This window comes from Polypterus senegalus, chromosome 4 (genome assembly GCF_016835505.1).
Source record: "Polypterus senegalus isolate Bchr_013 chromosome 4, ASM1683550v1, whole genome shotgun sequence".
Classification (NCBI taxonomy): Eukaryota; Metazoa; Chordata; class Cladistia; order Polypteriformes; family Polypteridae; genus Polypterus; species Polypterus senegalus.
The window spans coordinates 236,750,136-236,775,823 of record NC_053157.1 but is presented as its reverse complement, the minus strand read 5'-3'; the positions used below and the strand labels follow the sequence as shown (position 1 = coordinate 236,775,823).

The 25,688-nt window shown below is 41.8% G+C and overlaps 1 protein-coding gene and 1 pseudogene across 1 annotated transcript; one reads left to right on the top strand and one right to left on the bottom strand.

The window, feature by feature from the left end:
- The first annotated feature begins 2,571 nt into the window (after positions 1-2,571).
- LOC120528229 (gastrula zinc finger protein XlCGF26.1-like) lies at positions 2,572-21,156 on the top strand. The gene is made up of 3 exons (XM_039752339.1): positions 2,572-2,697; positions 11,355-11,872; positions 18,136-21,156. The coding sequence occupies exons 2-3, from the start codon at positions 11,494-11,496 to the stop codon at positions 19,605-19,607; spliced, it is 1,851 nt and encodes a 616-aa protein (XP_039608273.1). The 5' UTR covers positions 2,572-2,697; positions 11,355-11,493; the 3' UTR covers positions 19,608-21,156.
- LOC120528914 lies at positions 4,434-10,327 on the bottom strand (annotated as a pseudogene).
- Positions 21,157-25,688: the final 4,532 nt, after the last annotated feature.

The following is a 25,688-nucleotide window of genomic DNA, read 5'->3' as shown; positions in this document are numbered from 1 at the left end:
AACCTCCCAGCGTGAGGACGAAAAAAATGGCTGACTGTGCTGATCCAGATTTCCCACCTGGATAAAGTCTGTCCATATGTCCTCCCGTCTGTAACCGTGTTAAACGTCAGTAAATGTAAGCTAAAAGATATTTTGTCTCATGTGATTCTTGTACCGCCGTAATCACGATGGGAGGGATATCGCCTTTTCTGGTATATTATGATATTGTTTAATTATTTAATATGCCACAATTTTAAAAGAACACATTTCCAAGAGAGCTAATGCCTCTGCAGGAAACAGAGGTCTGCTGGAGCCAATCCCAGCCATAGGGTGCAAGGCAGGAAACAAACCCCAGGCAGGGAGCCAGCCCACCACAGGGCACACACCCCACACACCAAGCACACACTAGGGACAATTTAGGATCACGCCAAAGCACCTAATCTGCAAGTCTTTGGACTGTGGGAAGAAACCCATGCAGTCACTGGGAGAACCTAGGAAGCGAACCACAGGTCTCCTAACTGCAAGGCAGCAGTGCTAACCACTGCACCACCGTGCCATCGTGCATGGTGGTGCAACAAAAATAGATGCAATATCTGCACTCACAAGTCTCGGCTCTATGTAGCAGGTCTGCGACAAAGTTCCTCCGACTGAGATGCCATCTTTCAGGTGCCCTCAGATCGATGCCATCCTGAATGGAAGGGGCATGGCTTAACTGAGCAGGGTGCCCTCCTTGGACAGCTTCTCAGAGCTAAGGAGGAGAATAGAGATGGTTTGTGTGTATGTATGTGTGTGTGTATATATATATATATATATATATATATATATATATATATTGTGGAAGACTGCCGGCTTCCCAGGCCGGTCCGCACCCCCAGGCCGACAGGAGGAGCTCTCCCGACAGCACGATCGTGCCCGAGGTCCAGCAGGGCCTTATGGACTCTGTAGTGTTTATACACAGCCCCTGCTGGATACCTTGGGACCACCAGGAGTCGCTGTGGGGGTCTTGTGGGATCTGTTGTGCCCTATGACCTGGGAGTACGTCACAGTCACGTGACGGGAAGGAATGGCGTGCTCCCGGGGTGATGTGAAAGACTGATTGCCCTGACCCGGAAGGAATAAGGAACTGTGGACTGCTGGGACAGGAACACCTCCGGGTCAGGGGCTATAAAAGGACGGTGCCTCAGTCCAGACACTGAGCTGAGCTGGGAGGTAGAGGAGCAAGTGTCTGGGCGAGGAGGAGTGTTTATTGTTATAGTGGTTTGAATGAGTAGTGTGGAAGGTGCTTGGTGCACTGAGGAAAAGATAAATAAAAAGGTCTTCGACTTTTACCTGGTGTCTGGAGTTGTACCTGAGGGTTCAAGGGTGCACTACTGCCCCTACTGCCACAATATATATATATATATATATATATATATATATATTTATATATATATTAATAGCATTCGTAGTCTGAGTCTTGATCTGATTGTATGGGTGGTTACATACCAGGTAACACATGAGGGTGAAACACGTGTCTTGTACTCTTTACATTGTTTGACAGTAACCTATGTAACATTCTATGATCAGCTTCTCACAACTGAGAGGGTCCCATGGCGGATGTTTGCAGACTGGCAGACCAACCACATGCATACACCCATACAATCAGATCGAGACTCAGACTACGGATGCTATGAATGTAATTACTCCGATCTCCAGGCTGTCAAATAAACAAACCACATGCCATGGCGCAGCGTAAAGGGACTTCGTCTCTGCCGTCCGAGGTTTGATCCCCGTGACGTGTGCAGTGAGTGTGTACGCCTGATGAGCCTAAATAAGGACGAAACGCGTGTCACGTGCTCTTTGCATTATTTGACAGTACACTATGTAATATGAGAGAGACCTCAATTCAAATAAACAAACAAACAAACTGTTCTCCTGCCACCTGTCTGTCAGCTGCTGACAGCTGACAATTAACATCTCCGAGACCAAGGAAATCATTTGGATGAGTGGCCGCACTTTTCTCGGAACAAACCTCAGTCCAGTTGACCAGAACAAAGACACTTTTAGATCCTTCAGCTAGCTTGGAAATATTAACTTGAACTTCATCTTGAACCTGACTGTCCATTCAGTCCCACCTAATCCGTACGGACCAAGGGGAGCCGGAGATCATCTCGTATCGTTGGAAGAAGTTAGTTATTGATTTCCTCATGAGCATCATCATGATACTTAAAACCCCTTATTTAAATTTAAGACCACAGGAGAATGGAGCTAACCTGGCAACATCAGACGCAAGGCTGGAACCTCTTCTTTCTTTCTTTCTTTCTTTCTTTCTTTCTTTCTTTCTTTCTTTCTTTCTTTCGATTGATTACACCTTGCCTGAAGAAGGGGCCTGAGTTGCCTTGAACGCTTGCATATTGTAATCTTTTTAGTTAGCCAATCAAAGGTGTATTCCGAAGAGAGATGTCTTTCGAATAGAGAAAACCGAAACTTATATGAGCAATCCTCCCTCCGTCCAGTAGATGGTAGTGTTTACCCACTTTGTTTTTCTTCACCCTTTCCTCCGTCTCTCTCTCTCTTTCTCTCTGCTGACACGTTTGGTTTCTCTTTGTTTATTTCCACCCTCAGGCTGTTGCTGCGACTGTCAAACGAGACTCACATCTGCACTTCAGAGACAAAACAGCGAAGAAGAGAAAAATAAAAAGACCAAAAGAGAAAGAGCGGCGAGGAGCAGGAGTGTCGGTGAGGAAGCGGAGAATCGGCCGCGCATGAGCATAGCGGGCGGGAGAGAAGAGGGACGTGGACCGAGACGGAAAGCGTAGGGGCGATGAATGCGGGATGGGAGCGATAAGAGAGTCCGCGAGGACGTATCAGTTCCAGGCCGCTAATCAGTGGAGTTTTTACGGCGTATCTGGGTCAAAAGGACTTCCATATCTAATGAATGGGATTTGCTGGGATGTTTAAAGGGCACTGTAAAGGGTTAAAAAGCAGACGGGATGGGACGTTAACAAAGATACTCTGAAAATTACGACCTGACTGCATTTTCTGGATTAATTCCACACCATTTCGCTCTTACACTTTCAATGGAAGCCCAAGAAGAGAACGGGGGGTGTTCACATTTTACAAAAGGGTTGGCCCGATGTGATTTGCGAGAAGATTAAACAGGTGAATCATTGCTTGGGTTTCAAGTTTCAAATACAATACAACATTTATTTATATAACACATTTTCATGCAAAAAATGTAGCTCAAAGTGCTTTACATATCGAAAAAAACAAATAAAAAATAAAATAAAAGACATAGTAGGAAATTAAAATAAGTCAACATTAAATAACAGAATAAGAGTAAGGTCCGATGGACAGGGAGGACAGAAAAAAAAATCTCCAGCATTTATGGGCGAAACTCAACTGAAATTTAACAAACACATCAGACTTTTTACAGAATTTGGGAGGGGGAAACGTTTTTTAACCCTTTTACAGTGCCATGTAAACGTCACAGTAACCCCCATTTATTAGATATAAGAATGTGCCAACTTTGCCAGTCATTTTGACCCAAGTAAAATTCAACCGAAACTTAACAAAGTCATCTGCCTTTTAACAAAAGTGTGACGATTGTGACAAGCCAACGATTTTTAACCCTTTACAGCAGGGGTGTCGAACTCCGGGCTACAGGTTTTCATTCTAACCCTTTTCCTAATGAGTGACGAGTGTTCACTGCTAATTTAGTTTCTTTTCCTTTCATCTGAATAGCCCTGTCCATTGCTCTGAATTGATTCTTTTCTTCATTAAATGACAGTCAAACAGAAATGAAACCTGAAACAAGGAAAACAGATGATCACTAAATCGGGGCTGAGAAGCTGATTCTTGCTGTTAATTAATTAAGCCCGTTATTTAATTTTGTGGTCTGTTGCTGCTCTCATTCTGCTACAGCAGACATTTCCAAAACCGTTGATTTTCTGTTTTTTTCCTAAAAGCTCCGTCAAAATGTTATGGTGACCTGAGAGATCAACCTTACTGGGACCTTCACCTTTCTTTATTTTCAGATATTGTGAGCTGGTCATGTGGCGGCTCGTTTTTTTTTTTGTCTCATTATTGTTTGACTGCTAATTGGGGGGAAAAAGAAACAACCAAGGGGTCTGAGCCAAATTCATTAAAATTAAGGCAAAAGAAGTTAATTAGCAGCAAAAACGGATCACTAATTAAGAAGATGGTTAGAATGAAAACCTGCAGCCACTGCGGCCCTCCAGGACCGGAGATCGACAGCCCTGCTTTAGAGTGCCATTCAGGCATCACACTGCACCCCATTTATTAGATACACAGTAGGAGTGTGCTCGGGGAACACTTAATACATAGCATTGAATGGGCTACGTTAACTTACGACGGGGTTTGAGAAAATCTAGTAAATGACAATAACAACATTTATTTATATAGCACATTTTCATACAAAAAGTAGCTCAAAGTGCTTAAGCCAATGAATGTTTCAGTCAATATTTTGATTATGTATGTTCTTCAGCCAATTTTTCTGCCTTCTGGACCCCCTCCACAATTGGGCCAGCCATGTAAAAGGCTTGTTCGGGCAAACTGTCATGCTCACCACGAAGGATGCTCTGGAATCCACTGATTGTGTCTTTAAGGGGGACCAGTTTTCCAATTCTGCCACCTGGAAGGTCTAAGACAAGAAGAGCTGAATCGTGCGAGCCCTGGCCACAGTCAGCTTGTCTTCCTCTGACAATTCATCCATACCCAAAACAGCAATGATATCTTGCAGGGATTTGTAGTCCTGAAGGATTTTCTGTACTCCACGAGCTACATCCTAGTGCTGTTGTCCTACAATGTTGGGGTCCATGATCCGTGATGAATCCAGTGGGTCAACAGCAGGGTAAATGCCCAACTCAGCAATTGCACGAGAGAGCACAGTTGTGGCATCCAAGTGAGCAAAGGTGGTAGCTGGAGCAGGATCAGTCAAGTCATTAGCAGGCACATAAATGGCCTGTACTGATGTAATGGAGCCTTTCTTGGTTGTCGTAATTCTGTCCTGCATAGTACCCATGCCAGTGGCCAGGGTTGGCTGGTAACCTACAGCCGAGGGAATACGACCCAACAAGGCAGATACCTCTGATCCAGCCTGAGTAAATCGGAAAATGTTGTCAATGAAAAGCAGCACATCTTGTCCTTCTTGATCACGGAAATATTCAGCAACAATTAGACCAGTCAGGGCAACTCTAGCACGCGCACCTACCTGGGGGCTCATTCATTTGTCCGTACAGTGGAACCTCGGTTCACGACCATAATTCGTTCCAGAACTTTGGTCGTAAACCGAGTTGGTCGTGAACCGAAGCAGTTTCCCCCATAGGATTGTATGTAAATACAATTAATCCGTTCCAGACCGTACAAACTGTATGTAAATATGTAAAAATATGTAAAGATTAAGCACAAATATAGTTAATTACACCATAGAATGCACAGTGTAATAGTAAACTAATGTAAAAACATTGAATAACACTGACACAAAACATCCAGGCTCCCTGCTCAGCTACACGAGCAGCTCGCTCGCGCTCTCTCTCTCTCTCTCTCTGTAGCACACACACCACCAAAGCCCTCCCTCAGCTACAGGAGCAGCCTGGCTCACTCTCTCTCTCTCTCTCTCTCTCTCTCTCTCTCTCTCTGTAGCACACACACCACCAAAGCCCTCCCTCAGCTACAGGAGCAGCCTGGCTCACCCTCTCTCTCTCTCTCTCTCTCTCTGTAGCACGAGCATGCACACACACACACACACACACACCCCTATCCCCCCATCCCTTCCCTGTCAGCTGCACGCTCTCTCTCTGCGCTTGCTCGCTCGTGCTCTCTAATCTAATCGCGCAGCATTTTTTTTTTAAAAAATGAGTTTTAAGCACAGCAGAAAAAAAGAAACATCGACCAAATCCAAAGTGCATTTAAAAACCAACTCACAAGCAACCAAAAAAGAAAGATTGCAGGAGATCACGCTATTAAACTTAAAGCCTGATTGCTGTAAACACTGTTTTTAAAATGAGTTTTAAGCACAGTGGAAAAAAAAAGCGAACATTTGAAAAAAGAGAAAGGTAACATTGCACCTAATCGCGCTATGAAAAACTCCATCTGCAAACACTTTCATGAGTTTTAAGCACAAGGAAAAAAGCGAACATTTGCAACAAATCACGTTATGAACCGAAAAATTAACTTTTGAAAAAGCCGTAATACAAAAACCACCAAGAAAACTAACCTTGCATGAGTCGAGTTCTGGCATGAAGTGTTTTCCTTCAGGTGATTTCTTGGGTTTCTGGTGCTTTTAGCGGTTTAGCTGGTGGGAGTGAAAGCCTCATGCAGCCATTCCAAAAAGAAAGTTCTTGTGACCCTCCACATTACTGGCAGTCTGGCTTTGTTTACATGGTGCTGCTTGAAAGCACGAGGGTTCTCAGATTGGTAAATGAGTAAACTGGTAAACAGTTTTTCCACCTCTTGTAATTTCTTTCTTTACTTCGATTTCAATTTTCTTCAAAACTTTCTTCTCACCACTCTTCACTTGCTTAGAAGCCAATGGAAGGAGAACAATGAACAGAGCTCTTGCAGCGGCTCGCTCGCTTGCTTCTCTCTCTCTCTTTCTTTCTCTCTCAGGCTGCCTGTGGTGGGGGTGGGGGTGGGGGGGTGCGCTAGCACGTACAGCCTGCAGATAGGCAATCTCCTCCTCCTCCTCCTCCCCCTCCCCAGCAGGCACATGCTTGCTGTCTCTCTCTCTCTCTCTCTCTCTCTCAGCTCAGCTCAGGCAGGCAAGGGAAACTGACTTGTTCGTATACCGAGTGTGTGATTGTGAACCGAGGCAAATGTTTGGCGAGCTTTTTGGTCGTGAACTGGGACGTTCGTGAACCGAGGTTCCACTGTATACAAGTGCTACCTTAGATGTGGTGTCCTTCAGGTTGATTACACCAGACTCGATCATCTCATGGTACAAGTCATTGCCTTCACAGGTGCGCTTTAGCCGCATTGTTGATCAGTTCCTTGATAAGTACAGTTTTGTCTACACCAGCACCTCCAAACAGGCCAATTCTCCCACCCTTGGCCTAGGGAGCTAGAAGGTCTACCACCTTGATGCCAGTCACCAGGATTTCTTGCTCGACACTCATGTCCACAAACTCTGGAGCTTCTGCATGAATGGCAGCCGTCTGCTTGGTGGGAATTGGTCCCCTTTCATCAACAGGCTTGCCAGTCACCTTCATAATTCTTCCCAATGTTTCAGGACCAACTGGAATTCGAATTGGAGCTCCAGTGTCAAGAACTTTCTGACCACGCACCAAACCCTCTGTTCCATCCATGGCAATTGTTCGGAGAGTATTCTCCCCAAGATGCTGGGCAACCTCCACCACGAGCCTACAGTCCCTGACAAAAGTCTTGTCGCTTGTGTACAAATTGACCTGAAGTGCCGCTAAAATATATTTCTAATCAAGATTTTGTTACAAGAAATGGGTCATTTCAATCCCATCAGCCTTTGTAATAATGTTTCAGTGCCAAACGAAACTGACAAAAAGTATTCTAATATTCCCAGCTTGGTAAAGCCCATGGAGTCCATTTTTGGCAAGACCTAAGTGTTGTCTCCTTGTCATATGAGCTTCACCTGTGACTAATAATGGATCAATTAGGTCTCAGGTGTGTATAACAAGAACCCCAGTACACTAGACCTTCACATCAACTGCAACTGGACCTCTGCAAACAGGCCTAAGATTCACTCTGAGACTAAAGTGTTGATTATCAAGAGGCTGAAGACCAAATCCACTGCTGATGTGGCAAACGCCTTCAATGTGTCACAGCGTCAAGTTTGGAGGATAAAAAAAGATTTGAAGAGACTGGAGACGTTTTTGACAAGCCCAGGTCAGGAAGACCCCGCAAAACAACTGCTCGAGAGGACCGTTTGTTGGCGCTCAAATCCAAGGCCAGCCCGTTTTCCACTGCAGCAGAGCTCCACGAGACCTGGTCACCTGAAGTCCCTGTGTCAACCAGAACAGTTTGTCGGATTCTGTCTCAAAATGGCCTCCACGGTCAAATCGGTTCCCATAAGCCAGCACTAAACAAAAGACAATTGAAAAACCGTGTGGCATTTGACAAGGCCCAACAGCCTGCTAAAAGGATGGACGCTGGAAAAGTGGCAAAAGGTGGATTTTTCAGATGTATCTTCTGTTGAATTACACCACAGTCACTGCAAATATTGCAGGAGACCTACTGGAACCCGCATGGAGCCGAGATTTACCCAGAAAACAGTGAAGTTTGGTGGAGGCAAAATCCTGGTCTGGGGTTACATCCAGTATGGGGGGTATGTGAGGGATCTGCAGGGTGGAAGGCAACATCAATAGTCTAAAATACCAAGAAATCTTAGCTACCCAACCATAAAAAAGGGCAAATTCTGCAGCAGGATGGTGCTCCATCGCATACTTCCATCTCCACATCAAAGTTCCTTAAAGCGAAGAAGATCAAGATGCTCCAGGATTGGCCAGCCCAGTCAGCAGACATGAACATCATTGAGCATATGTGGGGTAGAAGGATGAAAGAGAAAGCATGGAAGATGAAACCAAAGAATGTTGATGAACTCTGGGAGGCAGGCAAGACTGTTTTCTTTGCTATTCCTGATGACTGATCCTGATCCTGTTTCTACCTGATCCTGATCAATAAATTGTATGAATCCTTGCCAAACCGCATGGATGCTGTCCTTCAAGCTCATGGAAGTCATACAAGATATTGCATTTGGATCTCACAGCACCACTAATTAATTTGCTGACATATTTTTGGATTTGCAGTAAAGTTGTTCATTTTTCTGTATAGGCGACAAAACTTTTGTCTTGCCCGAATTTCTGTCTTGATTAAATGAGAAATCTTTTTTTCAGTGAAACTAATTTATTTCAGTGCATTAAACATCATTTGGGAGGGCTTTAGCTTTTCATAGGAGCTATTTCTAACACCAGTTGATTAATTAAAAGTCAGGTTAATAGCAGGAGTTTCTACAAAACAGAGACGCGACAAGACTTTTGTCAGGGACTGTAGTGTCACGCCCTGATGCTTCCAATGCATTGAGGATTGGAGGCAGACCTTCATCAAACTGGACGTCCACAACAGCACCAGTGACTGCCACAATAACGTCCAGTTGCAACTCCGGGTTTTGCAGAGGGTGCAGTCCGGGCTGCATAGTTGCTACGTGAATACAAAGCAGCAGGCGATCCCTGGATGACTTTCAGGGGGTTAACCCCAGGCCTAAGGGTCTGCATGGCCCCGGTGCAGCAGCATCCTACAGCTCCTAACATGCTTAAAATGGCTGAAGGTGGAACATTCATTTTAAGATGAAGTCCAGTTTACGATGTTCTACTTTAATGACAAACTACAAGAATAAAGTCAACACGTCGACTTTATTCTCGACATATTTTTTTCTTCACCATGGCCCTAATACACTTCCGTAGAAGTTTCCTCCCACAACGTCCACAACAATTTATTTCTTGTACAGCCCAAAATCACATAAGGAATAACCTCCACGGGCTTTAACAGACCCCTTTTTTTTGACACTCAACCCATGACAAAAAAAAAAAAATCCTTTTAGGAAAAAAAAAAAATGGAAGACATCTTGGGAGAGGCGATTCACAGAGAGTTACCCCCTGAGTTAGGTTGGGTTGTCAACTAACAGGGGACGTGCAACCCACCAAACACATCCCAGGTAATACTCTTCACAGAGCTACACAGCCAATCTGTCAGGGCCTCCTCGGAAATACGATGGAGTGGTACAAACGACTTTGTTGCCACACAGCGCGATTCTCACCACGTGCAGACGCAGAGCGCCGCTAAAACTCTTAAGGCAACACGCCAGAATAGAGGATACCACTCACTAAATACAGAACTGTCACATGTAAGGACACAGATCTGTTGAAATATACGGCGAGCCCAAGTGAAGTAGCACATTTCTCGAGGTCATTGTGTGAAGTAGTGGGGAGGTCTTTTAATAGGCAATCCCTTGTAGTTTTCTTTCAACAACTTGCTGTCAGTGTTCTTCCAAATCAATGAATCCATCATCATCCGAACGCACTTCATGCATTCCTCCTCACGGTGACGTCCCAGATCGCAAAACAATTCTCCAGTGGGTGGCTACATTTAGACAGACGGGTATCAACATTGAACAGCAAACCTCCAGGCCGCCCTCGGACTGTACGGACACCTGAAAACATCCCAAGCTGTAAGGGCATCCATTGTGCACGTCTACTAGACGTTCTGCCTCTGGCTTTTCCAACAGGAGGATTTTGAGGGAGGACCTTGATTTCCATTCATACAAAATTATGGCAGTCACCGAGAGAGACTGGGAGAGCCGTCGAGAGTTGTGCGCCGACATTCTGCACACCGTTCATCGAGATGCCATCGTCATGTGACGGCAGCGACGAGGCACGTTTCCATTTGAGTGTTTGCTTAAAGAAGCAAAACTTTCGCTACTGGGCTCGTGAACTTCATCTTAGACCCCAGCACAGTCAGGCATTGTAGGCCCTTGTTTTTTTTGTTTTTTTTTGGGGGGGGGGGGCAAGGGTCACCGTCACTTCAGAATGTCACAATTGAAATGCTAGAGAACTGTAAGAATTGGATGGGGTGGACGCCTGGAGTAGCGGCTCATACGGCCTTCGTGGAGATCCATGCACGTTTTGCAGGAGAAGCTGATCTCCATGTTCACCGATGTCGGGTGGCCTTTACGTTTGCCTGATCTCGCTCCATTTGATTTCTTCTCAAGTCGAAGGTATACGCACTCCCCGACCCCAAAAACCTTGAAGCCCTCTATTCGCCACGAAATCGGCGCTAGTCCCCTTTGAAGTGGCCGAACGAGTCATGCGGGAGTTCAGAAATCGTCTAGAAATGTGTATCGCTAATGATGGCCACCACCTTGAAGACCTCATTTTTAAAACACAGTGGTAATAAAAAATCGATTTTGCATACCTTTTCTTGTGTCGTCATGAAATTGATTTTATCTTTCATTTAGCGTTTTTGTAGAATAAACATTTGAAATGTGGCACTTCTTTTTGGCTCACCCTGTTTGACAAGTAACATCTGTCCACCAGCTAAGAGCAGAACAAGAGCCAGATTGTGGAAAAGGAGTCAGACAAGCCAGACACAATCAGAGTCAAAGTGATAGATTTTTCCCCGTTTCCTGTTCCTGACTGTCTCTTTATCAGCCAAACTTTGTCTCAGTGTCCAATCTGTTTGCACTTCAGATCTGCTGAGATCTTTTTAGGTTAACATGGGGGGCTCTCAGCATTTCAAATCTCTCATAAAAAACTTAGTAGGCAGTTCTTTTTTTTTTTTTTTTTTGGTTATTGTGCTCAGGTTATTTTGGTCATTTTTATGAATTAATTGTGTCACTTTTATCTCGACAGAGCCACCCTCCCTGTCCCTGTGGTTGTGCAGTGAGGTATCTCAAGGCTTTCAGCTCAGGGCTGCCCATAGAAGAAGAGAATCTTAGCAGAGAAGAGCAGACAATCGGGGGGAAAAGGAGAGAAGTGTTTTACACGGAGCATGGCCTCAGCCGACAGCGACAGCACCGACGAGCGACCGGCACACATTAAACAGGAGGACTGTGAGTGGGAGACATTAGCAGGTTTGCACGTAAAGCCGGCGGGTGGTGAAGGCGGAACTTCAGTTTTTAAGGTGGAAGAGTGTGAGGAGGAAATTGTTCAGGTTAAAGTTGAGGAGTCCGAAGATTTGCCAAATCATGAAAGTGGATATCATTTCAAGCAAGACATTTCCGAAGAGTCCCATTCCAGTTCACAGCCCCAGTTCACTAATACAGGGCCACGGGCTGCACAGCAGAATTCTATGGAAGTGAAATCCGAGTGTGAAGAGAAAGTCGCTGAAGAAAACGGAAGAGAAAGAGAAGAGCAGCTGTCAACTCCGAGTAAGTAATCTGAATAAACGTAAAATAAAGTGAAACTGAGATCACTGACAAGTTGTACCTCTCACATGGAAAGGAAAAACCCAGTAACTGCCATTTTTTTCAAAACTAAGGTTTTGTTTTTGTTTTTTTTTTGTGTGTGTTTATGGAGTTACCAGGTCTTTCCTGATGTTATAAGATAGTGGTGATGGCCAAATATGTCTTTATTACAGTCAGCACAATGGAAGAAGCCGTATGTACACAATATTTCACATCCTGCAAGACAAATACCGAGCAACTCCACTAACCAGTGAGGAAAGACTACCTACCAATGAAAATGTTGGATTACGATCACATGATTTAAATGCTGTGACTGCGTGATTTAAATGGCAGGTGTTGTTGATTTGTGCAAAAAACAAAAAAAAAGACAATATTGTGTACGTGAAGCTCAGGAAAAATGAAAGCTAGAAATCATCATTTATGGAGTGACATTTCTATCAGTCTGTCTGTCTGGTCCTGCCTACTATACTAAAATTCTATCTATCTATCTATCTGTCTATCTGTCTATCTATCTATCTATCTATCTATCTTTCTATCTATCATATAGTGACATTCATATCTATCTATTATATAGTGCCTTTCATATCTATCTATCTATCTATCTATCTATCTATCTATCTATCTATCTATCTATCTATCTATCTATCTATCTATCTATCTATCTATCTATCTATCTATCTATCTGTCTATCTATCTATTATATAGTGCCTTACACATATCTATCTATCTATCTATCTATCTATCTATCTATCTATCTATCTATCTATCTATCTATCTATCTATCTATCTATCTATCTATCCGTCCTTCCACATTTATGTCTGTTAGCACTGAACACCAAGCAGGCAGCAGCCCCAAACAGACCCCTATTCCATTGTGGCCCCCCACCCTTCCAAACATGCTTTTTTTTTTTCTTATTCTAAGGTGTGGAGCTCAGGGTGTGGGCTAAACTTGAATTATTCATCCTATGCGTCGTGTCATTTTCTGACCGGCTCAGTCCAGATCAGGGTCAGGTCATGGGGTGTGGTGTGGTGTGGTGTCACAGCCTATCCCAGCTATCATGAGGTGCACGGTAGAAACAAACCCAGGACAGGAAGCCAGCCCCTCGCAGGGCAAACACCCACATACCAACCACACACAGGAGCCAATTTTAGTGTCTCCAATCTTTGTAACCTGCATGTCTTGAGATAGTGGAAGACACGGGGAGAACATGCCAACTAAACAGAGGGAGGACCAGAGACACGACTCCTGGCCTTTCTGTGAGGTAGCTGAGCTGTGCTACTACAACAGTGCCATCTAATGCATCATAGGTTTATTTATTTATTTTCTCATGTAGGTTTTTACGGTGCAATATACTCAAAAGTTTGGACTCATTTCATGTCTGGAGGTTTTTTCTTTCTTTTCCTGTCCTTCCATCCATCTGACCTTCTCATCTATAGAGACTTACACTATGACATTGTACATAAGGGTGCTGCCCTTCTACTCATTATATGTCTGTTTTATAAGATCGTATGGATTTTTTATTCTTTGTTTCTTATTCATTAATATTCTTACCGATTCTTTTTTGCATTTTCTTTACTTTTAACTTTCTTACTGACATTGTGTAAAGCAACAACAACAACAACATTTATTTATATAGCACATTTTCATACAAACAGTAGCTCAAAGTGCTTTACATATTAAAGAATAGAAAAATGAAAGACATAATTATAAAAAATAAATCAACATTAACATCGAATAAGAGTAAGGTTCAATGGCCAGGGGGGACAGAAAAAACAAAAAAACTCCAGACGGCTGGAGAAAAATAAAATCTGTAGGGATTCCAGACCATGAGACCCCCAGTCCCTCTGGGCATTCTACCTAACATAAATGAAACAGTCCTCTTTGGATTTAGGGTTCTCACGGAAGGGCTTGATGATGATGATGGTCACGTAGACTTCTTCCTTTTAATCCGTCCATCATTGTTGGAGCATCATGAAGCTTTGAGTAGGTGGAGGTGGCGCAGGCCACCACCACAAAGAAACCGGAAAAAGAAACAGAAAAGAGAGTAGGGGTCAGTACCGATTTTAGAGCCACCATGAATAGTTATTATGATGAATTGAACATACAGAGTATCAGGATTAAGTTAAATTACGATTAAAATGAAGTTATAAAAAGGCCATGTTAAAGTAATGTGTTGTCAGCAGTGTTTTAAAGTGCTCTACTGTATCAGCCTGGCGAATTCCTATTGGCAGGCTATTCCAGATTTTAGGTGCATAACAGCAGAAGGCCGCCTCACCACTTCTTTTAAGTTTTGTTCTTGGAATTCTAAGGAGACACTCATTTGAGGATCTGAGGTTACGATTTGGAATATAAGGTGTCAGACATTCCGATATATAAGATGGGGAGATTATTTAAGGCTTTATAAACCATAAGCAGAATTTTAAAGTCAATTCTGAATGACACAGGTAACCAGTGTAGTGACATCAAAACTGGAGTGATGTGTTCTGATTTTCTTTTCCTAGTTAGGATTCTAGCAGCTGCATTCTGCACTAGTTGCAAACGATTTATATCTTTTTGGGTAGTCCTGAGAGGAGTGCGTTACAGTAATCTAGTCGACTGAAAACAAACGCGTGAACTAATTTCTCAGCATCTTTCAGTGATATAAGAGGTCTAACTTTACTTATGTTTCTTAAGTGAAAAATGCTGTCCTAATGATCTGATTAATATGTGATTTAAAATTCAGATTACAGTCAACAATCACCCCTAAGCTTTTTACCTCCGTCTTGACTTTTAATCCTAATGTATCCAGTTTATTTCTAATAGCCTCATTGTATCCATTATTGCTGATCACTAAAATTTCAGTTTTCTCTTTATTTAACTTGAGAAAATTACTATTCATCCATTCTGAGATACTAGTCAGACATTGTGTTAGTGAATCAATAGAATCGGGTCATCAGGTGCTATTGATAAGTACAGCTGTGTGTCATCAGCATAGCTGTGGTAGCTCACGTTGTGCCCTGAGATAATCTGACCTAACGGAAGCATGTAGATTGAGAATAACAGCGGACCCAGGATAGAGCCTTGTGGAACACCATATTGGATATCATGTGTCTTCGAGTTGTAATTCCCACAACTAACAAAATATTTTCTCCCTGTCAGGTAGGATTCAAACCAATTTAAGACACTGCCAGAGAGGCCCACCCATTGACTAAGGCGATTTCTAAGAATGTTGTGATCAATGGTGTCAAATGCAGCACTCAGATCTAAGAGGATGAGAACAGATAAATGGCCTCTGTCTGCATTTACCCGCAAGTCATTTACTACTTTAACGAGTGCAGTTTCTGTGCTGTGATTTGTTCTAAAACCTGACTGAAATTTATCAAGAATAGCATGTTTATTTAGGTGGTCATTTAACTGCATAATGACTGCCTTCTCTAGAACTTTACTTAAGAAGGGCAGGTTAGAGATGGGTCTAAAATTTTCAAGAGCGAGGGTCAAGATTATGTTTCTTAAGTAGGGGTTTAACTACAGCAGTCTTAAGACAGTCTGGGAAGACCCCAGTATCTAGTGACGAATTTACTATGTCAAGAACATTATCAATTAGCACGCCTGATACTTCTTTGAAAAACCTTGTTGGTATCGGGTCAAGGACGAGGTGGAGGGTTTTAATTGAGAGATTATTTTTGTAAATCAGGTAAATCTATCCTAGTGAAAGAGTTTAATTTGTTTATAACAGGATGTTGGGGTTTAGGGGATCCTTAGTGTTGGGGAGATATACTATGTTATTTCTAATATCATTAATTTTTGATTGAAAATACAGCGACAGCCTCACAGGTTTCACTGGAAGCACTTAGGAGGCATTCCTTTGAGCTACCTGGGTTTAGTAGGTGATCAATTGTTGAAAATAAGACTCTAGGATTACTAGCATTGTTATTTATAATCTTGAGAAATAGCAGCGTCTCTCAAGACGGACAGTGTTATTGTATTCTGTTATTTTGACTTTTAATATTTCGTGGTGGATAGTAAGTTTAGTCTTCCTCCATTGACGCTCAGCTCTACGGCATGTTCTCTTTAAATCAGACACTCTTTGGGTCTTCCATGGTATACCAATGCTAGAAGATTTTTTCACTGTCTTTTCAGGTGCAACTATGTCAACAGCAGCTCTCACTTTAGAATTAAATCTTTCCACCTTACTATTTACATTGTCCTCGCTATTATAGCTGGCACTATAAACGGACTGATTGCTTAAAATGTTTGTAAGTTTTAAAGCTGCTGCGAATCAAAGAAGCGTTTTTAACAATATGCTTCTCATGAGTGTTTTTATCATTATTTCTATATTAAAAGTAGAAGAAAATGGTCTGATAGACCAATATCAATGATCTGTTTTATATCAACTTTCAGTCCTTTAGTAATCACTAAGTCTAATGTATGACCTGCTTTATGTGTAGGCTGATTTATGAGTTGTCTCAAATCAAAAGAATCCAGGAGGTTCATAAATTCTTTTACTTTTAGATCACACTGATTATCTATATGAAAATTAAAGTCGCCAACTATTAGGAGTGTGTCATAATTAGTAATTAAAATTGACATTAAGTCAGAGAATTCCTCAAAAAACGAGCGTTATATTTAGGAGGTCTATACACGGATAGTATTAGAACTTGAGAATCTCCATGAATAACAACGGCGAGATACTCAAAGGACTTGAACTTACCAAAACTGACATCTTTACATTTTAATCGGCTCGAGTAAATGTTAGCCAATCCGCCCCTTTTTCCCTGGCGGTTTGAATGAGTAAAACTGTAATCCGGAGGCAGATTCGATTAAAGCTGACGCGGCATCTGTTTCATTTAGTGCAATAAGATCTATTTTTATCACTAATAAGATCGTTGATAAAAAACGTTTTGTTTGTTAAAGCTCTGACATTTAATAGTGCCATATTTAATGTTTCGGAGGTGCAGAGATGAGTACTATGTGCGTTATTGTTATTTGGAATAGGAACTAAATTATTATTATTAGCGCCGCTCTGTGTATATTTTTGTTTAATCTGCGATCTGTTTTATAGTTTTAATACATTGTTCCTCTAAAATAGTGATTTTAATTAGATTATTGGAGTTTATGCCGTATTTCCTAGGTTTTCTACGTGCATTGAGATTGCTTATTACAGTATTAATGGTGTGAACTTTAACGGAAGACTCTATTAAACATTCATCATGTCCTGGCACAGCAGTATTATTTCGGAAGGGGTTTAGAGCAGAGATAGATAGTCAAGAAAAACAAATTACCTTCGATATGTTTTCGGAGACTCTGGGATGGATTCATTCTACGAAAATGTGCTATAGAAAGAAATGCTGCTGCTGTTGTGGAAATCAATTCTTTCTTTTTTTTTTATCAGGATATCACTACATTGATTTTTAACACAGTCAAAACATTCTTAGTGTAGTTAACAGCTATGGCTGTTTGAAATGTCTGACTTTTAATTTGTTCTTCACATAGGACAGCAAAGCTCCATTTCTAGCAGCTCAACTCTCTTCACTGATCCTCAGTCAGCCGGTTATTAGAGAAGCCTTTGTTGTTGCGTAACCACTGCTGACACCTGGCATTCTGTTCACTTGGGTTGCAAGGTGCCGACATTCCAAAAATTCAGTTCTGGGTTCAGAAATGTCCAAAATGAAACTGCTGTCTCAAGAAACATATCAGTCTATTGGGGCTTTTCTTTTTTTCCCACATCTGACCGATTGCTACAGAACCGAAGATTTCATACAAAGGTGTCCGTTTACTGTCTTGAGAGAAAAGGAGACAGTGTTTGGACATAGGAAGCTCAATTACTGTTTTGGGACTTGTTTCTGCTGATACTGTGATAGGATAAAATCCCAAATGAATAATATCTAACAGCAGGAAACCATGCAGGGTCCAAAAGCCTTCAAATTTCAGCTTAGCCTTTTATTAACACATAATATTAATGGCCATGTTCTGTCTGCGGAGAATGCCACTGTTCCTTTTTACACATAACATAGATAAGATACTTTGTCACTCCATTCCAAAAACTATTTGAGTCTCCATCTGAAAACAAGGTTTATTTAATAAAGACTTACTCAGCTAAGAATCAATTTCATAAGCCATCTTCTTGGAATATCCCAGTCATTGGAACTGAGGGGTGAGGCAGAAACACTAACCATTTTGCCGCTTATCTAATGTTAAGATCTTATTCATTTTAAAACATTTAACTAAACTCTTTGCATCGTTGCAGATTTCCAGCATAATGGCAGCTTCCCCCCATCCACATTTGCGGAAACTTCCCTTCAGTGCCGACTGAAAAAGCAACAGGGCAAGGAGAAGAGGAAGCAATCAACAAGAGGATCCGAGAATTTCACAGCAAATCCTTTGCATTGCAGTTCTGTTTCCACAACAGCAACCATCAGTACTGACCAACAACTAGTGAGGAACACAGATCAAGAGGCTCTGTGTGCCGGCCAAGAGTGTGGACAATCATATACAAACAAACCTGAATGCAAAGATCTCAAGTCGTTTCATACGAGACCAACGCCATATTGCTGTTCTGAGTGTGGCAAACAATTCCTACAAAACAGCAAGCTTCAGAATCACATCAGAATTCATACTGGAGAAAAACCTCATTGCTGCTCTGAATGTGGCAAAAAATTTTCTGACATTTACAACCTCCAAAGACATATAAAAATCCACACTGGAGAAAAGCCTTACAGCTGTGCTGATTGTGGGAAAAGATTCATCAAGAGTAGCCATCTTCACAACCACGCAAGAATTCACACTGGAGAGAAGCCATATTGCTGTTCTGAATGTGGGAAAAGATTCACTGAGAGCAGCCATCTTCAGAAGCACAAAAGAATTCATACAGGAGAAAAACGCCATTGCTGCTCGGAATGTGACAAACGATTTTATGACAGTTACAATCTCCAACGTCACACAAGAATCCACACTGTCAAAAAGCCACATGTCTGTGCTGAATGTGGAAAAAAATTCATTAAAAGAGGCCATCTTCAAAACCACTCTAAAATGCATACAGGAGAGAAGCAGTATTGTTGTTCTGAGTGTGAAGAAAGATTCACAGAGATCATCCATCTTCAGAAGCACAAAAGCATGCATACTGGAGAAAATCCTCTTTGCACCTCTGAAAGTGGCAACCAATTTTCTGACATTCACAATCTCCCAAAATATACAAGAATCCATGCTGGAAAAAAACTGTACGGCTGTGCTGATTGTGGGAAACGATTTGTTAGAAGTAGCCATCTTCAGAATCACATGAGAATTCACACAGGAGAGAAGCCATATTGCTGTCCTGAATGTGGGAAACGATTCACAGAGAGCAGCCATCTTCAGAAGCACAAAAGAATCCACACAGGGGAAAAACCTCATTGCTGCTCGGAATGTGGCAAACGATTTCATGACAGCTACAACCTCCAAAGGCATACAAGGATCCACACTGGAGAAAAACCCTATGGCTGTGCTGAATGTGGGAAACGATTCACAGACAGTAGCTACCTTAAGAGCCACACAAGGGTTCATAGTGGAGAAAAGCCATATAGCTGTTTTGAATGCCTCAAACGATTCTCAAGCCGTAGCAGTCTTCACCAACACACGCAAATTCATATTGGTGAGAAAAAAAATATCAAAAATAGTTTCCAGGCCAACATAGTAACCCTACCAATCATCCATCCATCCATTATCCAACCTGCTATATCCTAACTACAGGGTCACGGTTGTCTGCTGGAGCCAATCCCAGCCAACATAAGGCATAAGGTAGGAAACAAACCCTGGGCAGGGCACCAGCCCACCACAGACCCTACCAATCAGCATCACTTAATATACATTACAGAAGGATTCACTATTAGGGACAATTTAAGTACTGCACTGAGCCCTGGCACCAACCTTAAGAGAGCCACGACAGTCACAAAGCACAAATCACTTCAAAAACAACACTTCAACACGGATAAGCTGGGCTCACTCCTCTCATTAAAGTAAAACCACTATTAAGAAAATAAAACTGAGAGAAGCCTTGTGGCAGTTATGAATGTGGCAAAGGATTCTCCAGTAGTGGCGCTCCTCGCAAGAGACACAAATCCATAGAGAGGGAAGCCATATGGCTGTTCTGAATGTGCCAAACGATTCACCAGGAGTAGTAATCTTTAGTGTCATTAAAAAAACAACAACAACAAAAAAAATCATGCAGGACAGAAGCCATACAGCTGTTTTGAAGGTTGCAGAACATTCTCCCATAACCACAGTTTTCAATATCACATAAGAATCCACACTTCTGAAGTTGTGAATGTGGCAGATGATTTTCACATACAACACAGCAAACTTCATAATTGTTTAATAATTCAAGCTGATGAAAATTCTTGTTACTGCTCTAAATGTGTTAAAGGATTCTCAATTTTAAGTAATATTCAAGAATTCACATTGGATTATCTTATTGTTGTACTGAGTGTGGTAAACAATTCTCAAACAGCAGTAAACTTCATAATAAAAAAGAAAGATTCCAAATGGTGAGAAGCATCATTGCTGTTCCAAATGTGTCAAGTGTTTGTCAGACAGCAGAAGTCTTAAGGGCTAAATGATAAATCTCACTGCAGAAGCACTGAAGGAGTAATTTAGAAGGTGAAAAATGAAGAAATGGAGAAGAGACTGAAATATTGCTTAACTACTCAAGTACCTTCATGTGGTAGGCTTTGTTGTATAAGACTAGAAACATAATTCATCAAGGAAACTATACTTTTACAGTATAACACAGACCCAGAAAGTCTTTTACTCTGACCACATGTCTCCACATGTCTATCTGTCTAGGTTCCCTCTTTCTCCCCATCCCAATTTTCTGGTGATCTGTTGAGTTTCTGGTGTCTTCATTCTTTTGGAATCACAAGAGACCATCTCTTAAACACTCCACTCTGATCCACGACAGGTTGGATGGTGGTGTCCCTCTCCCACCTTTACCACCTTGACTTTGCTTGAAGGCCAATCTGCCCTTCCCAGCATCCTCATTCCAGGTTTCTCATAGAAACAAAAAAGGTTTCCTCCCATTGCTAAACTTCATTGTCGCTTTAAGTCCTACTGCTGGCCTTTTGCCCTTCAGATAGGGAGATGTACTGAAGAGCTGATGAATCCATTGCCAAGATGGCACATTCACATTCCTTTATTCCACAATACTGCCTTAAATATTGGAGGCCATCTGATTTTCTCTTCTCCTTGGTGTCAATCTGGTATCTCTGTACTTAGCTATATAAATATTACATTCTTAGGTCTGAATTGCAGTCTGATTATTTAGGTGGTTACCTGCAAGGAAACGCTTGTAGTTGGTCAGCCAGTCGGCAAACATCTGCCATGTCCTCTCAGATGTGAGAAGCAGCTCAGAGATGTGATACAGTAGACGCCAAATAATGCAAAGAGTACACGACACGTTTTTATATTGTGGCGCTTGTCCATATGGCATGGGTGAAAACCGGTCCACTACAAAGATATTAGTCAGGAAGCCATTAATAATTAACTACACGATATTCAGGAGGAGTCAGCAATGCACTGGCATTGAATTTAATGAAATAGATGCTACCTAACAGGTTGTTGCTCAAGCGCAGGGTACAGAACACTGTTGGCATGGATCCAAATGCCATGCCTATCTATCTGTCTATCTATGTAATCCTGCCAACTACACTAAATTATTTATCTATCTAATCCTGCCAACTACACTAAATTATTATCATCTATCTAATCCTGCCAACTACACTAAATTATCTATCTATCTATCTATCTATCTATCTATCTATCTATCTATCTATCTACAGTGGTGTGAAAAACTATTTTCCCCCTTCCTGATTTCTTCTTCTTTTGCATGTTTGTCACACTAAATGTTTCTGATCATCAAACACATTTAACTATTAGTCAAATATAACACAAGTAAACACAAAATACAGTTTTTAAATGATGGTTTTTATTATTTAGGGAGAAAAAAAAATCCAAACCTACATGGCCCTGTGTGAAAAAGTAATTGCCCCCTGAACCTAATAACTATTTGGGCCACCCTTAGCACCAATAACTGCAATCAGTCGTTTGCGATAACTTGCAATGAGTCTTTTCCAGCGCTCTGGAGGAATTTTGGCCCACTCATCTTTACAGAATTGTTGTAATTCAGCTTTATTTGAGGGTTTTCTAGCATGAAGCACCTTTTTAAGGTCATGCCATAGCATCTCAATTGGATTCAGGTCAGGACTTTGACTAGGCCACTCCAAAGTCTTCATTTTGTTTTTCTTCAGCCGTTCAGAGGTGGATTTGCTGGTGTGTTTTGGGTCATTGTCCTGTTGCAGCACCCAAGATCGCTTCAGCTTGAGTTGACGAACAGATGGCCAGACATTCTCCTTCAGGATTTTTTGGTAGACAGTAGAATTCATGGTTCCATCTATCACAGCAAGCCTTCCAGTCCTGAAGCAGCAAAACAACCCCAGACCATCACACTACCACCACCATATTTTACTGTTGGTATGATGTTCTTTTTCTGAAATGCTGTGTTCCTTTTACGCCAGATGTAGCGGACATTTGCCTTCCAAAAGTTCAACTTTTGTCTCATCAGTCCACAAGGTATTTTCCCAAAGTCTTGGTAATCATTGAGATGTTTCTTAGCAAAATTGAGACGAGCCCTAATGTTGTTTTGCTTAACAGTGGTTTGCATCTTGGAAATCTGCCATGCAGGCCGTTTTTGCAGGCCAGTCTCTTTCTTATGGTGGAGTCGTGAACACTGACCTTAATTGAGGCAAGTGAGGCCTGCAGTTCTTTAGACGTTGTCCTGGGGTCTTTTGTGACCTCTCGGATGAGTCGTCTCTGCGCTCTTGGGGTAATTTTGGTCAGCCGGCCACTCCTGGGAAGGTTCACCACTGTTCCATGTTTTTGCCATTTGTGGATAATGGCTCTCACTGTGGTTCGCTGGAGTCCCAAAGCTTTAGAAATGGCTTTATAACCTTTACCAGACTGATAGATCTCAATGACTTCTGTTCTCATTTGTTCCTGAATTTCTTTGGATCTTGACATGATGTCTAGCTTTTGAGGTGCTTTTGGTCTACTTCTCTGTGTCAGGCAGCTCCTATTGAAGTGATTTCTTGATTGAAACAGGTGTGGCAGTAATCAGGCCTGGGGTGGCTACGGAAATTGAACTCAGGTGTGATACACCACAGGTAGGTTATTTTTTGAACAAGGGGGCAATTACTTTTTCACACAGGGCCATGTAGGTTTGGATTTTTTTTTCTCCCTAAATTATAAAAAACATTCATTTAAAAACTGCATTTTGTGTTTACTTGTGTTATATTTGACTAATGGTTAAATGTGTTTGATGATCAGAAACATTTTGTGTGACAAACATGCAAAAGAATAAGAAATCGGGAAGGGGGCAAATAGTTTTTCACACCACTGTATCTATTATATAATGCCATTCGTATCTATCTATCTATCTATCTATCTATCTATCTATCTATCTATCTATCTATCTATCTATCTATCTATCTATCTATCTATCTATCTATCTTTAGCGTCACTATCTATCTATCTATCTATCTATCTATCCTAGCTCACCTTTCTCACCAACCCCCGGGTTTGGTTCACCAGATGTACAATTTAAAGAGATTGTTATTTTCATGGGAATTGTTACATATTCACTATTTTCACTTTTACTTTAAAAATTCAGTAAAAACAATTTTTGGAATGAACTTTTGTTCAAGATCGCATTGAATTTTGATTCTGTGTTTGGACTTTCATTGTGACAATTCCGTTTCTTTCTCAGTAAATAAATAAACCGACTTTTTCAAATGTTTGTCCATGTGATTTGTTAATTGTCATTGCAAAAGCTATTGTATCACACCAACGTTGTTGAATGTCTTTATAAAGTTTTACTTTGCCTTTTAGTCGTCTTTCATTTCTGACCCCGATTGGACCTGCGAGGTTTTCAATTCCACTTTGTCCAGACTGATTATTACTTTCCTTATTTTCAGACTTTGCATGTAGATTATTATTATTGTTCTTTTTTACATTAGTTTCTCTTCAAAGCATTTTGGTCTCTTTTCAATGCTCTGCTGTTTCTTCTTCACTTAGACATTGACGTGTCATCGAGAACTTATAAAATTATTGTCCTGATAAAACTGATAAGAGTTTAGAGCGCAGGAAGTGTGTCAGACAAAAACATTCACACAGCTGAGAGGTTAGATGACCGGTACTCACTTCCAAAGGTTTTAAGTATGATGTGACTTGACAGAATCTCATGTTAAAAGTCTCCGTCTCATGGGACTTCATTACAAAAAGTCTCTTCAGAAAGTCATGTCTCGTCCCAGGATTAATTTTAACAGAGAGATACTGTATATATGTGTATACTGCTGTCCATGTATGCAGGGAACACAGGAGACGAGGAGGTGTTGGGTAGGTTTGGTGCCTAGGAGAGGAATGAAGAAGGTCAGAGGATAGTGGATTTTGCAAAAAAGGATGGACATGGCTGTGGTGAATACGTATTTAAAGAAGAGGGAGGAACACAGGGTGACATACAAGAGTGGAGGAAGATGCACACAGGTAGATTACATCCTATGCAGAAGAGTTGATCTGAAGGAGATCGAAGACTGTAAAGTGGTGGCAGGGGAAAGTGTAGTTAAACAGCACATGATGGTGGTCTATAGGATGACGTTGGAGATCAAGAAGAAGAAGAGAGTGAGGGCAGAGCCAAGGATCAAATGGTGGAAGTTGAAAAAGGAGGACTGCAAGGTTGAGTTTAGGGAGGAGGTGAGACAGGCACTGGGTGGCAGTGAAGAGTCAGCAGACAGCTGGGAAACTACAGCAGATGTATTAAGGGGGACAGCAAGAAGGGTGCTTGGCGTGACATCTGAACAGAGGAAGGAGGAAAAGGAAACCTGGTGGTGGAACGAGGAAATACAGGAGAGAGTATACAGAGGAAGAGGATGATGAAGAAGAAGTGGGATAGTCAGAGAAATGCAGAAAGTAGACAAGAGTACAAGGAGATCAGGAGCAAGGTGAAGAGAGAGGTGGCGAAGGATAAAGAAAAGACGTATGATGAGTTGTATGAAAGGTTGGACACTAAGGAGGGAGAAAAGGACCTGTGGGCAAAAGAGAGGGACCAAGCTGGGAAAGATGAGCAGAAGGTTAGGGTGATAAAGATGGAAACAAGCGAGGAGAGTGTGTTGAGCAGATGGAAAGAGAACTTTGAGAGGCTGATGAATGAAGAGAACGAGAGAGAGAAGAGGTTGGATGATGTAGAGATAGTGAATCAGGAAGTGCAACGGATTAGCAAGGAGGAAGGAAGGACAGCAATGAAGAGGATGAAAAATCGAAAAGCCCTTGATCCAGATGACATACCAGTGGAAGCATGGAGGTGTTCAGGAGAGACAGCAGTGGAGTTTTTAACCTGATTGTTTAATGGAATCTTGGAAAGTGAGAGGATGATGAGGAGTTGAGAAGAAGTGTACTGGTGCTGATATTTAAGAATAAGGAGGATGTGCAGAACTGCAGTAACTACAGAGGGATAAAATTGATGAGCCACAGCATGAAGTTATGGGAAAGAGTAGTGGAAGCTCAGTTAAGAAGGGAGTTGATGATTAGTGAGCAGCAGGATGGTTTCATGACAAGAAAGAGCACCACAGATGAGATGTTTGTGCTGAAGATGTTGATAGAGAAGTTTAGAGAAGGCCAGAAGGAGTTGCATTGCGTCTTTGTGGACCAGGAGAAAGCATATGACAGGGTGACTGAGAGGAGCTGTGGTATTGTATGAGGAAGTCGGGAGTGGCAGAGAAG